Source organism: Scyliorhinus canicula, chromosome 13 (assembly GCF_902713615.1).
Source record: "Scyliorhinus canicula chromosome 13, sScyCan1.1, whole genome shotgun sequence".
NCBI lineage: Eukaryota > Metazoa > Chordata > Chondrichthyes > Carcharhiniformes > Scyliorhinidae > Scyliorhinus > Scyliorhinus canicula.
The window spans coordinates 5538526-5557747 of NC_052158.1; the positions used below are offsets into that span (position 1 = coordinate 5538526).

Here is a 19222-nt window from a genome sequence, read left to right on the forward strand (position 1 = left end):
GGAGTTTTGTTTGTGGATGCAGACATTTGCCTGAAGGATGTGAGTGAAATATCAAAGAGTGAGGGGGGTAAAGCTGCAGCTGTCCCTGTGCAGCCCCCCAACCTGCGCTTCTCCATTTCCCTGCTGCCCCTTTTCTGATCAGGTGGCTCTGATTTTAAACGGTGTTTAACTGCCGAGCAGAGGAGCGCGCGCGCGGCCCCGCTGCAGATTGAATGAAGGCGGCTGGAGGGCGGCCGCGAGCGAGCGCGCGTGCGCGAGCTGAGCGTTCAAAGCCCAACGGTCACAGAGCGAGCGAGCAGCTGGAGAGAGTGGGAGAGACAGAGGCTGTGATTGGAGGATCAGTCAGCTGCCCGGAGAGACAGAGGCTGTGATTGGAGGATCAGTTTGGGGCCGGGAGAGACAGAGGCTACGATTGGAGGATCAGTCAGCGGCCCGGCAGAGACAGAAGCTATGATTGGAGGATCAGTCAGCTGCCTGGCGAGACAGAGGCTATGATTGGAGGATCAGTCAGGGGCCCGGGAGAGACAGAGGCTGTGATTGGAGAATCACTCATCCTATCCCCCTCCTTCTCCCCCAGCCCCACACTGAACACAGCGTGGTCAGAGAAGGCAGATGGAAGCTGCAGGGCTCAACGGGGCTGGAGGTCCGGGTGCATTTTCAATACAAGAAGAGCAACAGGTAAAAGGGATGAACTGAGAGGCTGGATTACTGCCTGGAAGTATGATGATGTGGAGATACCAGCGTTGGACTGGGGTGGGCTCAGTAAGAAGTCTGACACCACGTTAAAGGCAACAGGTTTGATTCGAATCACCAGTTTTGGGAGCGCAGCTCCTTCATGGAGGGAAGTTATGTGTGGAGCCACTAGAAGTGGGTGAAATCCTTAATGACCTGAGGAACGAGATGCGCTCCGAAAGCTAGTGATTTGAAACAAACCTGTTGGACATTAACCTGGTGTCAGACTTCTTACTGGAACGATTATGTAATTGTAATTACAGAGACTCGGTTAAAGGAGGGACAGGACTGGCAGATTAACGTTCAGGGACAGAAGGGGAAACAAAAGAGGTGGGGGAGTTGCATTGCTGATTCGGGAGCAGATCACAGCGGTGTTGAGGGAGGAGACAATGGAGGGATCTTCTAGTGAGGCATGAGGGGGAGCTCAGCAATAAGAAGGGTAAAATCACAATGCTGGGAGTGAACTACAGACATCCCAACAACCCGCAGGAGACAGAGGAGCAGTTGGGTAGTCAGATACTGAAAAGGTGGTAAAAAAGCAGGGTGGTTGTGATGAGCAACTTTAACTTCCCCCATATTGACTGGGAATCCCTCCCAGCCAGGGGCTTGGATGGAAAACAATTTGGTGGATGTATCCAGGAGGGAGTTTTGATATGGTATGTTGACAATAATAATAAGTGTCACAAGTACTCATTAACAGTATGATGGAACCATTAATTCACCAGACACGTGTTTCCGATATGAATATAGGCTTTAATCGACTTACTACAGAGCCAGCCTGTTATCCGTTGATGAACTCTCGGTGAACTGCAGGCTACTCTGGACAAGGGTATTTATACAGCAGCACTAGGGGGAGGAGTCGTGGGCGGAGCCAAGGGTGGAGCCCTGTACAAGCTCCTGAGCATTCCCAGAGCTACTCCCCCTAGTGGTCGGATAACGCTACTGCGCTTACAAAGACATAGTGTGAATTATCATATTACATTCACCACATTCACCCCCTGCAAAAAAAAACAAGTCCGGCGGGGGTGGTGGCCTACAACGTCAGTCTGTCCGGTGGTTGAATTGTCCGCTGTGATCTGCAGAGCACCGGGGTTGCAGTCTCTTGCGGTGGCTGGATGGGTGTGTGCTGGGGTATGATGGCGGACTCCAGGGAGGGTTGTATCCGAGCTTGATACTCTCCTGGTTCGACTGTGGGCTGGCCGGCGCGGGTGCGCGGAACTGGTGGAGCGAGTTCGCGGGCTCGGGAGCGCGAGGGGGCAGGAGCATGGGGAGGAGGGTGAGAGGTCCTTCTGTGGGGGTAGAGGGGGCGCTGGATCCGGCGGGTGCCAGATCCCGGAGGGATACCGTGTCCTGACGGCCGTCAGGGACCTCGAAGAATGCGTACTGGGGGTTGGAGTGGAGCAGGCGCACATTTTCAACAAGGGGGTCGGTTTTGTGTGCCCTGACGTGTTTCCTCAGAAGTACGGGGCCCGGTGTCCTCAGCCATGCCGGAAGTGAGACCCCCGTGGTAGTGCCCCTGGAAAAAAGGAAGAGCCTCTCGTGAGGGGTCTGATTGGTCGCTGTGCACAAAAGGGACCTAATAGCGTGAAGCGCGTCTGGGAGGACTTCCTGCCACTGGGAGACTTGGAGCTTTCTAGACCGGAGGATCAGTAGGACGGTCTTCCAGACCGTCGCGTTCTCCCTCTCCACCTGCCCATTCCCCCATGGGTTGTAGCTGGTAGTCCTGCTCGAGGCAACGCCCTTGTCGAGCAGGTACTGACGCAGCTCGTCGCTCATGAAGGACGAACCCCGGTCGCTGTGTACGTAGCTGGGGAAACCAAACAGGGTGAAGATGCTATGCAGGGCCCTAATGACTGTGTGGGAGGTCATGTCGGGACACGGGATAGCGAATGGGAAACGGGAGAACTCGTCTACGACTTTTAAAAAGTAAATGTTCTTGTTAGTTGAGGGGAGTGGCCCTTTGAAATCAATCGCGAAGCGTTCAAAGGCCTAGAAGCCTTGACCAGGTGGGCCCTGTCTGGTCTATAGAAGTGCGGTTTACACTCCGCACAGATCGGGCAGTCCCTAGTGACCGCTTTTACCTCCTCGTTGGAGAAAGGTAGGTTTCGGGCCCTGATGTATTGGGCGAGCCGGGTGACCCCCGGGTGGCAGAGGTCATTGTGGATGACTTTCAATCGGTCAATCTGCGCGCTGGCGCATGTCCCGCGGGATAGGGCATCCGGCGGCTCGTTGAGCTTCCCGGGTCGATACTTAATGTCGTAATTGTAGGTGAAGAGTTCAATCCTCCACCTCAGAATTTTGTCATTTTTAATTTTGCCCCTTTGCGAGTTGTCGAACATGAAGGCAACCGATCTTTGGTCGGTGATGAGGGTGAACCTCCTACCTGCGAGGTAGTGCCTCCAGTAACGGACAGCCTCCACAATGGCTTGTGCTTCTTTCTCGACTGAGGAGTGTCGGAGTTCTGAAGCGGAGAGGGTACGGGAGAAAAATGCGACTGGTCTCCCTGCCTGAGTTAAAGTGGCTGCAAGAGCTACCTCTGAGGCGTCGCTCTCTACCTGAAATGGAGTGGATTCATCCACCGCCCGCATGTCCGCTTTGGCAAAGTCCTGCTTGATGCTGTCGAAGGCCTGGCGTACCTCGGCTGACAGGGGAAATCGTGTGGCCCTAAAGAGTGGGCGGGCTTTGTCCGCATATTGAGGGACCCACTGGGCGTAGTAGGAAAAGAAACCCAAGCACCGTTTGAGGGCCTTGGGGCAATGGGGGAGGGGGCGCATACGGTCCGGGTCTGGGCCCAGGACTCCTTTTTCCACGACATAGCTGAGGATGGCTAGTCTGGTTGTGCGGAAAACGCATTTCTCCTTGTTATACGTGAGATTCAGTTTCTGTGCCGTCTGGAGAAAACGGTGGAGGTTGGCGTCGTGGTCCTGCTGGTCATCGCCGCTGATGGTGACATTGTCCAAGTACGGAAACGTGGCCCGCAGCCCGTACTGGTCCACCATTCGGTCCATTGCTCGTTGGAACACCGAGACCCCATTAGTGATGCCGAAAGGGACCCGGAGGAAATGGAAGAGGCGGCCATCGGCCTCAAGTGCTGTGTAGTGGCGGTCCTCCAGGCGGATTGGGAGCTGGTGGTATGCAGACTTCAGATCCAGCGTGGAAAAGAGCCGGTACTGGGCGCTTTGGTTTACCATGTCTGCAATCCTGGAGAGGGGATACGCGTCGAGGAGCGTAAATCTATTTATGGTCTGACTGTAGTCGACAACCATGCGGACTTTTTCCCCGGTCTTAATGACCACCACCTGAGCTCTCCAAGGCCTATTGCTGGCCTCTATAATCCCCTCACTGAGAAGCCTTCGGACCTCTGTTCTGATAAATACCCTATCCTGCAGGCTGTACCGCCTGCTGCGAGTGGCTACGGGTTTACAGTCCTTTGTGAGATTGGCGAAGAGAGGAGGGGGGGAATTTGCAGCGTAGCGAGGCTGCAGATAGTGAGTGGGGGCAGGGGCCCGCCGAAGCTGAGGGTGAGGCTCTTGAGGTTACATTGGAAGTCTAGGCCTAATAAGAGTGGTGCGCAGAGTTCGGGCAAAACGTAAAGTTTGAATTTAGAGTAGCTAGCGCCTCGGATTGTGAGTGTCGCGGCGGTGCGCCCCTGGATCTGGATGGAATGGGAGCCTGAAGCGAGCGAGATAGTTTGCTGCGTGGGGAAAACGGGGAGCGAACAGCGTCTTACCAGGTCTGGATGTATGAAGCTCTCAGTGTTCCCGGAGTCGAAGAGGCATGGCGTTTTGTACCCGTTGATATGGACCTCTGCCATCGAATTTCACAGATGCTTCGGGCGTGATTGGTCCAGAGTGACGGCGCTGAGTTGCGGGTAGTCGGCAGCTCAATCAGCTGTTGCTGGAGTGGCCCCGTGATGACTGCCCTCTGAGTTCATAGTCGTATTCTTCCGATGAGTTGTCCGAGCGCAGAGATGCAGGTCGGGCCCGTGGATCGCACGTGGCGGGCGGCGAGGAAGATGGCATCCAAGTTGGCGGCCCCCATGAGTCGCACGTGGTTGGCCGCGTGGTGGAGGTTTGCCAAGATGGCGGGCCCCATGGATCGCACGTGGCTGGAGGGGGCGGAGTCAGGGCATAGGCCACAGCGTTTCGGGCCCCGCGGGTCTGTGGGTGAGGGAAGCGATTACTTTGTGCCGCTGGGGAGCTGGAAGTAGGGGCCCTTTTAGCGAGGCACACTCTTGCGTAATGGCCTTTCCGCCCGCAGCTGCTGCAGGTCACGTTGCGGGCCGGGCAGTGCTGCCGTGGGTGCTGATACTGGCCGCAGAAATGGCAGGCTGGAGCAGCATAGTGGCTGGCTGGGGCAGCATGGTGGCTGGGCGGCCGCGTAGCACAGGCCTGGGGAGTCGATGGGCGGGGGCCCATGATTGGGTCGCGGGGAACGAGTTAAGGCTGCGGAAGGAGACCTCCATCGTGGTAGCAGCTTCCACAGTCGTTTCTAAGTCTTGGGCCCCCTTTTCCAGCAATCGTTGGCGCACATAATTAGACCTGAGGCCCACTACAAAAACATCGCGTACAGCAAGTTCTCTGTATTCAGCCGTGTTAACCGCTTGATAATTACAGTCATTGGACAAATTATTGAGTCCCCTTAGAAACTCGGCGAGTGATTCGGTAGGCCGCTGGTGGCGAGTCGTGAACACATGGCGTGCGTAAACTTCGTTAATGGGCCTCACATATATCTTATCGAGTACTGCTAGCGCTGCAGTATATGAACCGGACGAGTTTAGATGTGTAGAGATTCTGTGGCTCACCCTCACGTGCAGTAGACTCAACTCCTGTTCCTCTGTCGTTTCGGCTGTGCTCGCTTCTGCCAGGTAGGCCTTGAAGCACCGCAGCCAGTGGGAGATGATTTCTTTAGCCTCTGCATCCTGCGGGTCGAGTTCCAGGCGTTCAGGCTTGAGGGCTGATTCCATGATCGATCTTGAATGTTCTTAAGTCGATTAAATTGATGGAACCATCAATTCACCAGACACGTGTTTCCGATATGAATATAGGCTTTAATCGACTTCGCCAGCCTGTTACCTGTTGATGAACTCTCAGTGAACTGCAGGCTGACTCTGGACAAGGTTATTTATACAGCAGCACTAGGGGGAGGAGTCGTGGGTGGAGTCCTGTACAAGCTCCTGAGCATTCCCAGAGCTACTCCCCTAGTGGTCGGATAACGCTACTGCGCTTACAAAGACATAGTGTGAATTATCATATTACATTCACCAAACAATGCAATTAAGATACTGTGAAATCCAACTAGAGAGGGGGCCATACTAGACTTGGTATTGGGGAATGAGCCAGGCCAGGTGATTGTTGGAAGCAAATTACTGCGGAAGCTGGAAACTGAAACCAAACAGAAAATGCTGGAAAATCTCAACTGGTCTGACAGCATTTGGAGGGAGAGAAAAGAGCTAACATTTTGAGTCCTGATGACCCGTTGTCAAAGGTAATTGATTTTTGAATGGGGGAGCATTTTGTGATCGGCGACCATAATTCCATAAGATTTTGAATAGTCATGGATAAGGACAAGAGTGGCCCGCAAGTGAATGTGCTTAATTGGGTGAAGTAACAATCGCATCAAAATTAGACAGGAACTGGGAAATGTGGATCGGGAGCAGCTATTTAAAGTTAAACCCACGTCTGACATGTGGGAGCCTTTTAAAGGCCAGATGATTGAAGTGCAGGACAAAATGAAGGATAGAAATGGCAGGAACCATGGATGACAAGGGAAATTGTAAGCTTAGTTAAAAGGAACAAGGAAGCATACAATAGGTCTAGGCATCTAAAAACTGACAAACCCCTTGAGGAGTACAGTGAAAGTAGGATAGAACTTAAATGTGGAATTAGGAGGTCTAAAAGGGGTCATGAAATGTCTTCCGCAAACATGATCAAAGAGAATCCTAAGGCTTTTTCTGCATTTATTGAGAGCCAGAGGGTAGCAAGAGAAAGAGTAGGCTCACTCAAGGACTATGGAGGGAAGTTATGCGTGGAACCACAAGAAGTGGGTGAAATCCTTAATGAGTACTTTGTATTGGTATTCGCCAGGGAGAAGGACATGATGAATGTTGAGGTCAGGATAGGTGTGTGAACACTCTTGAGAACGTCAATATATCAAAGGAGGAAGTGTTGAGTATCCTAAATTGCATTAAGGTAGACAGGTCTCCAGGGCCGGATGGGATTTATCCCAGGTTACTGCAGGAGGCAAGTGGAGAAATAGCTGGGGCCTTAACAGATATCTTCACGTCCTCTTTGACCACAGGTGAGGTTCCAAAGAACTGGAGAATAGCCAATGATATTCCCTTGTTTAAGAAAGGAACAGGGATAATCCAGCAAATTATAGGCCGTTGAGTCTGACATCAGTGGTAGGGAAGGTTTTGGAAAAGCTACTGATGGACAGGATATATGCACATTTGGAGAAAATTGAACTAGTTAGTGACATGCAGCATGCGTTTGTACGGGGAAGGTCATGTCTCACCAACTTGATTGAGTTTCTGAAGAGGTGATAAAGAAGATTGATGAGGGAAGGGCTGTGGTTGTAGTTTATATGGACTTTAGTAAGGAGTTTGACAAGGTCCCACGTGGCAGTCTGGTACAAAAATCCTAAAATCAGATGGGATTATGTGTGGGCTGGCTAGATGGATACAGAACTGGCTCTGTTATAGACCATCTCGGTTATAGAAGACAGAGAGTAGCGGTGGAAGAGTGTTTTTCAGAATAGAGAGTGTATTGTGAGAGGTTTTTTTCAAAGGGTAGGGGTGGTACAGCAGCACATTGGCTAGCACTGTTGCTTCACAGTTCCAGGGTCCCAGATTTGATTCCCGGCTTGGATCACTGTCTGTGCGGAGCCTGCACATTCTCCCTGTGTGTGCGTGGGTTACCCCCCGGGTGCTCCAGTTTCCTCCCACATGTCCTGAAAGACGTACTTATTAGGTGAATTGGACATTCTGAATTCTCCCTCTGTGTACCTGAACAGGTGTGGGAGTGTGGCGACTGGGGAATTTTCACAGTAACTTCATTGCATTGTTAATGTAAGCCTACTTGTGTCAATAATAAAGATATTATTTTTAAGTGTCAATTACAAGGGGCGTTCAAGGTGAGAGGGGGAAAGTTTAAAGGAGATGTATGGGTAGGTTTTTCACAGAGTGGCCTGATGGTCCCAAGGCCTTCGAGTCGGCTAATTCTAGCATCCAATATCGCTAATAAAGCGTAAGGAACTGGGAGAACTCTGAAACATCTTGGTTGTACGTCCGCTTCGACCTGAATTTTTGCCATTTTCCCTTATTTTTCCTCAATCCAGGTTGGAATACCTCAGGATATTTTGCTCATACTTTGTACAGGCCCCCGGATCCCATTTGGAAAATTTGCTGCCAGTCTTGAAGTTGGCGCTTCAGCCAATCACACCCTAGCAGGCTGGGGCCGTTTCCTTGACTACGGTTAATGGAAGACGCATTGACTGTTGTCCGTAAACTACCGAGGTCGTGGTGGTTCCTGCAATGGCCAACAATTCGCTTGGTGGGGAAGCTCGTATTCAGCGAGATTCTTGGGGAGACTGATTGTTCCAACCCCGTAAGTCTCATGTGGGTTATAACCGTTACATTTTCCCCTTGCAACTATGTCACCTCTCTTTTATGGAGAAGTGTGTATGTCTTGGAGATCAATGCTTATGGGCGGGGTTGGGGGGGGGGGGGGGGTTAACTCGTAGGTGCCAATCAGTGGCAGAATCATGAAATGAAAAATGAAAATCGCTTATTGTCACGAGTAGGCTTCAATGAAGTTACTGTGAAAAGCCCCTAGTCGCCATATTCCGGCGCCTATCCGGGGAGGCTGAAACGGATGGTATTGCATTACAATACTGACTGAATGGGCACAATTGACGGGTTAAGGAAGGATCAGGGATGTTTTTCGGGAGTGGCTCCCCCTGTGGCAGGCGAGGTTCACCTGAATCATTTCAAGACTCCATTTTGTACTCAGCTTCATCGGTAGATTTCACCTTTACTCCCTCTGCTCTCATGGGTTGTGGATCAAACAACCTCCCATCCTGAGCAGCCAGCCACCCACAATTACATCCCTGATAGACTGGACTGAATGACCACTGCAATTGCCCATCCACACGGGCAGCACAGTAACACAGTGGTTAGCGCAGTTTCTTCACAGCTCCAGGGTCCCAGGTTCGATTCCTGGCTTGGGCCACTGTTTGTGCGGAGCCTGTAAGTTCTTCCCGTATCTGCGTGGGTTTCCTCCGGGTGCTCCGGTTTTCTCCCACAGTCCAAAGATGTGCAGGTTAGGTGGATTGGCCATGCTAAATTGCGCTTAGTGTCCAAAAGAAAAGGTGGGGTGGGGTTATGGGGATAGGATGGAGGTGAGGGCTTGGGTAGGGTGCTCTTTCCAAGGGCCGGTGCAGACTCAACTGGCCTAATAGCCTCCTTTTGCACTGTAAATTCTATGAATGCATCACACAGCTCATGTCCCGAAGCTGCACTTTGCAGCCTGAGGGTGGGGGTGTCAATGTGTCTGCATTCGTCATCCCCTCTGTGTCAGGGTCCTCTTTCCCTCATGGAGTGAATCACCACCTCGCCAGAATCCCCCCACACTGCCCATGCAGCCTGGCCTTTCACTGGACCCCACCCTGGGACCTCACAGTCGCCTCCTGTGCTGATCCTGTGAATTTACGCTCTCCCACCCACTTCCAGCTGTCACTCCAGAAAGACAATCCCACTGAGGAAACATCGTTTAGACAGCAGCAACAGGGGGGCTCGAGAAGCACAAACTCCACAGCAGGCGGCAGACCCTTTGGAGGCCGAGATGTCCACAATAATATCAGGGGCTGGTTTAGCTCACAAGGCTAAATCGCTGGCTTTTTAAAGCAGACCAAGCAGGCCAGCAGCACAGTTCGATTCCCGTACCAGCCTCCCCGGACAGGTGCCGGAATGTGGCGACTAGGGGCTTTCCACAGTAACTTCATTGAAGCCTACTCGTGACAATAAGCGATTTTCATTTCATTTTCATAATGAAGGCCCGCAAAGGCCTGGGAGCAGCAGAGCCCCCCAAACGCCCCCCCCATCCATACAACTCCCTGTGGGTAATGGCGACCTGCGCGCTCACCACCATATCCCCTTCGGAGGTGAGGTCGCCAGGTTCACCATGCTGGTGTGGAATGAATAGTCAGAGAGGGGAGGCGGGGAGGCCCAATAATTAGATGCTAATATATTTGAATGAGGTCATCGAGCTTCATGGACGTGGATGGTCTGTGGTTTATCAAGTTGCTGCTGGGGGACCTCTGGTGGCGGCCATGCTGTGAGTGGTCGCATATTTGGCAGGTCCCGCTTGAGGCGGTTTTGTTGGTCCTTTTCCCCGATCAATGGATGGATGTTTTAATGGAAAAAGGTGCAGGTGTGGTGAAGGAAGACCATACTAGACCAGTGAATTGATTTGTGGACCAGAAGTGGGTTTAGAAGGAAGGAGCTGCGAGAGAAATAAACTCTTCCTGCAACACAGAGAAAGATGGCGGAGAGCAAGGGGTCGGCCCTACCAGCCCAGTGGTCGATGGAGCAGCTGCTGGACTTTTTGAATGAAAAGTTCAGCCAGCAGAGAAGGAAAATGCTGGAGGAACTGGCAAAGGTGGTAGACCTGCTGAAAGCGGGAATCGATCATGTATAGCTGAGGTTGGAGACCCAAAGTCAGGCGATCCAGATTGTGGAGGATCCGGTGGGGGAGCATGAGAAACAGCTTACTACGTTGGCAGCCCTAGTCGAGATGTTGAGGAGGCTCAAGGACGAAGTGGAGGATCTGGAGAACTGCTCCTGGAGGCAGAATTTGAGGATTGTGGGGATGCCAGAGGGTATCGAGGGAGCGGGCGCTGGCTCTTGTGTGGCCAGAATGTTGGAGAAGCTGCTGGGGGAGTTGGCCATCGACCGGCCCCTGGAGGTGGATCAGGTGCATGAGGGGCTGATGAGGAAACTGCAGGTGAACGAGCCGCCGAGGGTGGTGAGGTTGCATCGATTCCTTGATAAGGAGAAGATCTTTTAAAAAATAAATTTAGAGTTCGCAATTCTTTTCTTTCCAATGAAGGGGCAATTTAGCATGGCCAATCCACCCACTCTACACATCTTTGGGTTGTGGGGGTGAGACCCACGCAGGCAGAGGGAGAATGTGCAAACTCCACCTGGACAGTGAGTCAGGGCCAGGATTGAACCCAGGTCCTTAGCGAGTGAGACAGCAGTGCTAACCACTGCGCCACCCTGCTGCCCCTGATAAGGAGAAGATCTTGAGGTGGGCCAGGCAGACGGGGAGATGTATCTGGGAGGGTAATGAGCTCTGGGTATACCAGGACCTGGGTGTGGAGCTGGCGAAGAGGACAGCGGGTTTCAACTGAGTTAAATCCGCCCTCTTTAAGGAGGGGGTGAAGTTCAGGATGGTGTACTTGGCCCGCCTCTGGGTGAACTACAACGGTCGCAGGTATTATTTTGGAACACCGGAGGAGAGATTGGAGTTGGTTAGAAACAATCGACTGGCAGGAGAAGGAACACATTGAACTTTGGCAGAGGTGTGCGGGGCTGTTGGTCTTTTCTGCACCCCCCCCCCCCCCCCCCACCTTGCTCAGGAGGTTTTTCTTTTCTTTTTGTACTGTTGGGGTTGTTGCTTTCCCGGTTCCCGGAGTGGGGCGGGGAGGACCTTTTGTTTTTTCTACTCCGAGGTTGTTCTTCCTTCTGTGTGGGGTTTTCTGGTGGGATGCTGGAGGACCACGCTGGGTGAGTGCACCTTTTTTCTTATTGTTATCGTTTGCACCATAGAAGTGGCGAAGGTGGGGGGGATCAGTGGGGGATAGGATGTTTGGCGCCATGGGCGGGGCTTCCAGGCTAGCTGGGCGGGCTAGTTCACGGCAGCACAGTAGGGGGTGAACAGGTGGCTAGAGTGTTCGGGGGGTGTTGGGATTGTTGTTTGCAGGGGGGGGGCTGCTGACTGGGGAGGGGCTGTTGAAGAGCGACTGGAGGGGGGTGGTCGGTGATGGTGAACATGCGAGGGCGGGCCTGGAGGGTCGCGTGATGCAGGCTGGTGGCTGGCCCAAGAGGGGCTCTGGCTGATCGGCAGGGGAGGGGGATGGGGACAGGGTGTCCCCCAACCAGGCTGATCATGTGGAATTGAATGGGCGGTCTCGCGTGTTCGCGCATTTGAGAAGCTTAAAGGCTGATGTGGCATTTTTACAAGAGACTCACCTGAAGGTTGGAGACCAGACTAGGTTAAGGAAAGGATGGGTAGGTTCGGCCTTCCACTCAGGATTAGACTTGAAGATGTGGGGTGGCTGTCCTAATAAATAAACGGTTGACTTCCGGTGGCGGTGATGACGTAGGAAGCCGCAAATTTGGGAGTTTCCGTTTGAAACTGACTTTTCGGCTCTTTTTAGAGCCCAAAACGGACATTTTTCGACGTCTCCCGGTGGGAGAAGGTGTGCTGATTGACTTTCCCCGCAGTTCATGACTCGAACTCGGAGTGGAAAGGGGGAAAAAACGGCAGCAGCTCCCCAGAAAAAACGGGGGAAGGAATCCAAGATGGCGGCCGCCAGAGCACCAGAGGAGTGGAAGCAGTGGGCCCTGGAGCAGCAAGCTGCTCTCCTGCGCTGTTTTGCAGATTTCAAAGCTGAGGTACTGAGCACTCTGCAGGAAACGAACAAAAGGCTCTCGGAGATTCAGACGACCCAGGGTGCTGCCACCAAGGAGTTGCAGATGCAGGCCACTGAACGAGAGGAGGAGGCCGGGATCCTCGTGAGTAAGGTGGAGGGACACGAGGCACTCCACAAGAAGTGGCAGGACCGCTTCGAGGAGTTTGATCACCGCATGAGGCGGAAAAATCTGCGGATCTTGGGCCTTGCGGAGGGGCTGGAGGGGTCGGACCTGACAACCTACGTGGCTACGATGCTGAACTCGCTAGTGGGGGCCGGGTCTCTCCATCTGCCCCTGGAGCTGGAGGGAGCACACAGAGTACTGGCCAGGAGGCCTAAGGAGAATGAACTCCCGCGTGCGGTGCTGGTGAGGTTCCACCGGTTCAGTGATCGGGAGTGTGTGCTGCGCTGGGCCAAGAAGGTGAAGAGCAGCAACTGGGAGAATGGGGTAATATGGATCTACCAGGATTGGACTGCGGAGGTGGCTAAGCGGCGGTCTGGGTTTAATCGGACGAAAGAGGTGCTTTACAGGAAGAAGATAACGTTCGGAATGTTGCAGCCTGCGCGCGTGTGGGTAACTTATTCGGACCGGCATTATTATTTCGATTCCCCGGAGGAGGCGTGGGCCTTCGTGCGGACGGAGAAACTGGACCTGAACTAGGGGTTGGGGGTTGCGGGGTCGGTTGTAATACTTTATTGCTGGATTCTGCTGTTGCTGTGTTCTCTTTTTCTATACTTTTGCAATTTTGATATGGTTATTTATGGGGGTGTTGTTCTGTTATGTTTTTTGCTGTGGGGCATTGTTTGAGTTTTGTATCTTGCGGGGAGGGTTGGGGGGGTTTGTTTTATTTTATGTCGGGTTGGGGGTATGGAGTGGGGATGATACTTGGGAGCTGCGTCAGAAGGGTGTGGTGGGGCAGTGCGAAAGCGTGGGCTTTCCTCTGGTTTCCCGTGCTGCGGGGCTGGGGGGAGGAGACGATGACGGGGGGAGGCGGGGCCTTAACTGGTTGTGAGGCCGAGGGCACGGGAGTACTCTTTCTTCTCCCACATACATAGGGTCTACTCTCGGATAGACTTCTTCGTGGTGAGTAGGGGACTGATTCTGAGAGTGGAGGAGGCCGAGTATTCGGCCATTGCAATCTCCGACTACGCTCCGCATTGGATAGAGTTGGAGATGGGGGAGGTGCGGGACCAGCGCCCGTTGTGGCGGTTGGATGTGGGGTTGTTGGCGGAGGAGGAGGTGCGTAGGAGGGTCCGGGCAAGTATTGAGGGGTACCTCGAGGTGAATGATACGGGCGAGGTTCAGGTGGGGGTGGTCTGGGAAGCCCTGAAAGCAGTGATTCATGGGGAGCTGATATCCATCCGGGCACACAGGGAGAGGAGCGAGAAGAGTGAGAGGGGTAGACTGGTGGGAAGGATGCTGGAGGTAGACAGGAGGTACGCAGAGGCACCAGAGGAGGGACTGTTGGGGGAGAGGCGCAGCCTGCAGACTAAATTTGATTTGCTGACCACTAGAAAGGCGGAGGCACTGTGGAGGAAGGCTTAAGGGGCAGTGTACGAGCATGGTGAAAAGGCAAGTAGGATGCTGGCTCATCAGCTCCGCAAGTGGGATGCGGCTAAGGAAATTGCTGGAGTGAGAGACAAGAGTGGGAATGTGGTGCGGAAGGGGGTAGAGGTGAATGAGGTCTTCAAGGACTTTTACGGGGAACTGTACCGGTCGGAGCCAACGGGGGAGAGGAGGGGAATGGAGAGTTACCTCGACGGGCTTTCCCGTAGGTGCAGGAGGAGCAGGTGGAGGGGTTGGGGGCGCCGATTGAGCTGGAGGAGCTGGTTAAGGGGATCGGGCAGATGCAGTCAGGGAAGGCACCGGGGCTGGATGGGTTCCCGGTGGAATTTTATAAAAAGTTTGTGCACCTAGTGGGCCCCTTGCTGGTGCGGACACTTAATGAAGCGTGGGAAGGGGGGACTTTGCCCCTGACGATGTCGTGGGCGCTGATCTCGTTAATCTTAAAGAGGGACAAGGACCCCCAGCAGTGTGGTTCATACAGGCCCATATCTCTCCTCAACGTAGATGCCAAGGTGCTGGCAAAAATCCTGGCCACCAGGATAGAGGACTGTGTGCCAGGGGTTGTACACCAGGACCAGACAGGGTTTGTGAAGGGAAGGCAGCTGAACACGAATGTGCGGAGATTGTTGAATGTCATCATGATGCCGGCGATTGAGGGGGTGGCAGAGATAGTGGTGGCACTGGATGCGGAGAAGGCCTTTGATAGCGTGGAGTGGGGGTACTTATGGGAGGTGTTGGGGAGGTTTGGATTTGGTGAAGGGTTTATTAGATGGGTGAGGCTGTTATATGAGGCCCCGATGGCGTGCATGGCCACGAATGGGAGGAGGTTGGAGTACTTCTGGCTTTATCGAGGGACCAGGCAGGGTTGCCCCCTGTCCCCCTTGTTGTTTGCACTGGCAATCGAGCCGCTGGCGATGACGTTGAGGGATTCAGAGAGGTGGAGAGGTTTGGTGCGAGGTGGGGAGGAACATAGGGTGTCGTTGTATGCCGATGACCTGTTACCGTATGTGGCGGACCCGGTGGGAGGGATGCCGGGGGTGATGGAGCTGCTAGCTGAGTTTGGGACCTTTTCAGGTTATAAACTAAATTTAGGCAAGAGTGAGGTGTTTGTGGTGCACCCTGGAGACCAGGAGGAAGGAATTAGTAGGCTCCCGCTTAGGCGGGCAGGGGAGAGTTTTAGGTACCTGGGGGTGCAGGTGGCCAGGGACTGGGGGACTCTTCACAAACATAATTTAACCAGACTTGTAGATCAGATAGAGGAGGAGTTCAAGAGGTGGGACATGCTGCCATTGTCATTGGCGGGGAGGGTGCAGTCCGTCAAAATGATGGTGCTTCCGAGGTTCTTGTTCCTCTTTCAGTGCCTGCCCATCTTTATCCCCAGGGCCTTCTTTAGGAGAGTGACTAGCAGTATCTTGGGCTTTGTGTGGGCACATGGGACTCCGAGAGTGAAGAGGGTTTTCCTGGAGCGAGGGAGGGATAGAGGCGGGCTGGTGCTGCCCAACCTTTTGGGGTACTATTGGGCGTCCAATGTGTCAATGGTGCGTAAATGGGTGATGGAGGGGGAAGGTGCGGCGTGGAAAAGAATGGAGATGGCGTCATGTAGAGGCACGAGCCTAGGTGCCATGGTAACGGCGCCGTTACCGCTCTCCCCTAAGAGGTTTACCACGAGCCCGGTGGTGGCGGCGACCCTAAGAATCTGGGGACAGTGGAGACGGCATAGGGGGGAAACAGGGGGCTTGATGGAGGCTCCATTGGGTGGCAATCATCGGTTCATCCCGGGGAACAAGGTTGGGGGATTCAGGGGGTGGCAAAGGGTGGGCATCAGTAAATTGAGGGACCTGTTTATTGGCGGGAGGTTTGCGGGCCTGGGGGAACTGGAAGATAAATTTGGGCTTCCCCAAGGGAACATGTTCAGATACTTGCAGGTAAAGGCGTTTGCTAGGCGACGATGGACAGAGTGCTTTCGGGGGTGTGGGTCGGAGAGGGGAAGGTGTCTGACATCTATAAGGTATTGCAGGAGGTGGAGGAGTCGTCAGTGGAGGAGCTGAAGGCTAAATGGGAGGGGGAACTTGGGGAGCAGCTAGAGGACAGGACGTGGGCGGATGCCTTGGAGAGAGTCAACTCTTCCTCTTCATGTGCGAGGCTTAGTCTCATCCAATTTAAGGTGATGCACCAGGCCCACATGTCCGGGACTAGGATGAGTAGGTTCTTTGGGGGTGAGGACAGGTGCACCAGATGTTCGGGGAGTCCAGCGAATCATGCCCATATGTTCTGGGCATGCCCAGCACTGGAGGAATTCTGGAAGGGGGTGGCGGGGACGGTGTCGAGGGTGGTTGGATCCAGGGTGGGGACTCGCGATTTTCGGAGTTGTGGTGGAGCCGGGAGTGCAGGAGGCGAAAGAGGCCGGTGTCCTGGCCTTTGCGTCCCTAGCAGCCCGGCGGAGAATTTGCTGCAGTGGAAGGATGCGAGGCCCCCAAGGGTGGAGACCTGGGGCAATGACATGGCGGGATTTATAAAGTTGGAAAGGGTCAAATTTGCCCTGAGAGGATCAGTACAAGGGTTGTATAAACGGTGGCAGCCTTTTCTGGACTTCCTGGCTCAAAGATAGGTATATTAGTCAATGGCAGCAGCAACCTGGGGGGGGGGGGGGGGGGGGGGGCAAGGGCGTTCCTTACTATAGTTTCTACGGTTATGTAACTTAACATTGTGTTAACTTAAGTTGTTGTTAATATATTGGATTGTTCATTGAGGAGGGGCGAAGGTTCATGATTGTTGTTATTACTGTTATCGTTGGTATTTTAGTATGGTTTGATGTTGTATAAATTCAAAATTTTTCAATAAAAATTATTTTTTAAAATAAATAAATAAGCGGTTAACGTTTGAGGTGGGGAATATAGTAGCAGATTCGGGGAGCAGGTTTGTGATGGTGAGTGGGAAAGTGAAGGGGTTGCCAGTGGTCCTGGTGAGCATCTGTGCCCCAAACTGAGACGATGCTGAATTCATGAGGCGAGTGCTGGGAAGATCCCGGACCTGGGCTCTCATCGGCTGATAATGGGAGAGGATTTTAACACAGTTATAGAGCCGAAGTTGGATCAGTCGAGTCCACGGTCAGGGAGAGTATCTGCGGAGGTGTTGAAACTGAATGGGTTTATGGAATGCATGGGAGGAGTAGACCCATGGAAGGCCGAGGACGAAGGATTTTTCGTTCTTCTCCCATATACATAAGATGTACTCCCGGATTGACTACTTTGTGATGGATAAGACTCTGCTGGCGATAGTGGTCGGCTAGGGAGAGCTCGGCTATTATGGTCTCGGTTCACGCACTGCATTGGGGGGATTTGCAAGTGGATTGGGGGGGAGCCCAGCACCTGCAGTGGAGGTTCGATGTGGGATTGGTAGCAGATGAGGTGGTGTGTGTGAGGGTGAGGGCTACTATTCATGGGTGTGCATGGAGCTGAATGATTTAGCCGCCACTCTTTGGGAGGTGCTTAAGGCAGTGGTTAGGGGGGAGTTTATATTGATGTGGGCCAGAGGGACAAGATGGAGTGGGCAGAGATGGCGAGGATGGTGGATAGGATCCTGCAGGTTGATAGGGGACTATTCGAAGGCACTTGAGCCAGGGCTGCTGAAGGAGCGTCAGAAACTCCAGTGGAGTTTGGGTTGGTGTCTACGGGTAAGACGGTTGGACAGTTGCGGAAGGCCAGAGAGACAGTCTGAGTATGGGGAAAAGGTGAGTAGGATGCGATAGTCCCACTCTACCCAGTTAAAGGCCTTCTCCGCGTCCATAGAGACCACTGCCTCCACACTTCGTCCCTCCGGGATACTGTTTCCTCGGACTAGCACTGCCCAACTTTCTTAGCCGGATTCTCCCGCTTCAGCTTCTGCTTGTATGACGGGAGAAGGAGTACCGTCTTTTGGTCTCAGTTTCCAAAGTGCGGTCTGGGGGATGGAACGGTAGCCGCCCTTGATTTTTGTGTAGCAGTGATCAAGGGTGTTGTCCCCTCTGGTGGGACAGGAGATGTGCTGGTGAAATTTTGGCAACACACTCTTCAGGTTGGCCTTGTTGAAGTCCCCGGCGACGATGAACAAGGCCTCCGCGTGTTCTGTTTCGTTGTTGTTGCAGGGATGCCCACTCTCCCCATTGCTCTTTGCCTTGGCGATAGAGCCATTGGCAATGGCGCTTGGAATGTCAAGTGGGTGGCAGGGGATAGTGCGGAGGGGGTGGAGCACAGGGTCTCATTGTATGCAGTCAACTTACTGCTTTATAATCAAACCCACTGGAGGGTATTGGCGGAATCATAGGCATATTTGAGGAATTTGGACGGTTCTCTGGGTATAGGCTAGACATGGGGGACGGTGAGGTCTTCCCGCTCCAGGCAAGGGGGCAGGAGAGGAGGCTGGGTGAGCTGCCGTTCAAGGTAGTGGGGTGAATGTTAGATATTTGGCCATCCAGGTGGTGCGGGGCTGGGAGCAGTTACATCAACTGAATTTCACACTCGGTGCAGCCAATGAAGGGGGATTTTAAGAGGTGGGATGTGCTCTCAGTGTTATTGGCGGGGTGGGTGCAGTCTGTGAAGATGACGGTCCTCCCGAGGTTTTTAGTTGTGTTCCCTAACCTCCCAAGCTTTGGTCCAAATGCTTTTTTTAGGAAGGTTAATCCACTGATCTCGGGGTTTGTGTGGGTGAGTAAAGCCCCTCGAGTGAAGAAGGTGCTGCTGGAGCGGGGGGGGGGGGTGGCCTTGCCAAATTTGATGTACTAATACTGGGCAGCAAATATAGCCGTGGTTAGGTAGTGGGGGAGGGGTCGATGTGGGAGTGAATGGAGGCAGCCTCGTGGAAGGACATGAGTTTAGGGGCACTGTTGACGGCGCCAAAGGCGTTTCCCCCTGCCTGGTACTCCACAAGTCCGGTGGTGGTGGCAGCCCTGACGGTGTGGGGACAGTGGCGGCAACATCTGAGGCTGGAGGGTGCCTCGGTTTGGGCACCAATCTGTGGGAATCTGGGTGGGATGGACGCAAGGTTCCAGGGATGGCTGCGGGCGGGTATTGTGAGGACCTAGTCATTGGAGACAGCTTTCCGAGCCTGGAGGGGCTGGAAGAGGAGTATATGCTGACCAGTGGAAATGGCTTCCAGTACTTGCAGGCGAGGGACTACGTGAGGAAGCAGGTGGCGTCCTTTCCTGACCTGTCACCCACAGGGTTGCAGGATAAGGTGGTGTTGAAAACT

At 53.4% G+C, this 19222-nt stretch overlaps 1 protein-coding gene across 1 annotated transcript in view; it reads left to right on the forward strand.

The window, feature by feature from the left end:
* The first annotated feature begins 578 nt into the window (after window positions 1-578).
* LOC119975819 (zinc-binding protein A33-like) overlaps window positions 579-19222 on the forward strand; it is a 41139-nt gene continuing 22495 nt past the window's right edge. The window contains exon 1 of the mRNA XM_038815699.1: window positions 579-678. Coding sequence (XP_038671627.1) covers window positions 613-678 — 66 coding nt within the window. The 5' untranslated portion in view covers window positions 579-612. The remainder of the gene's footprint in view (window positions 679-19222) is intronic.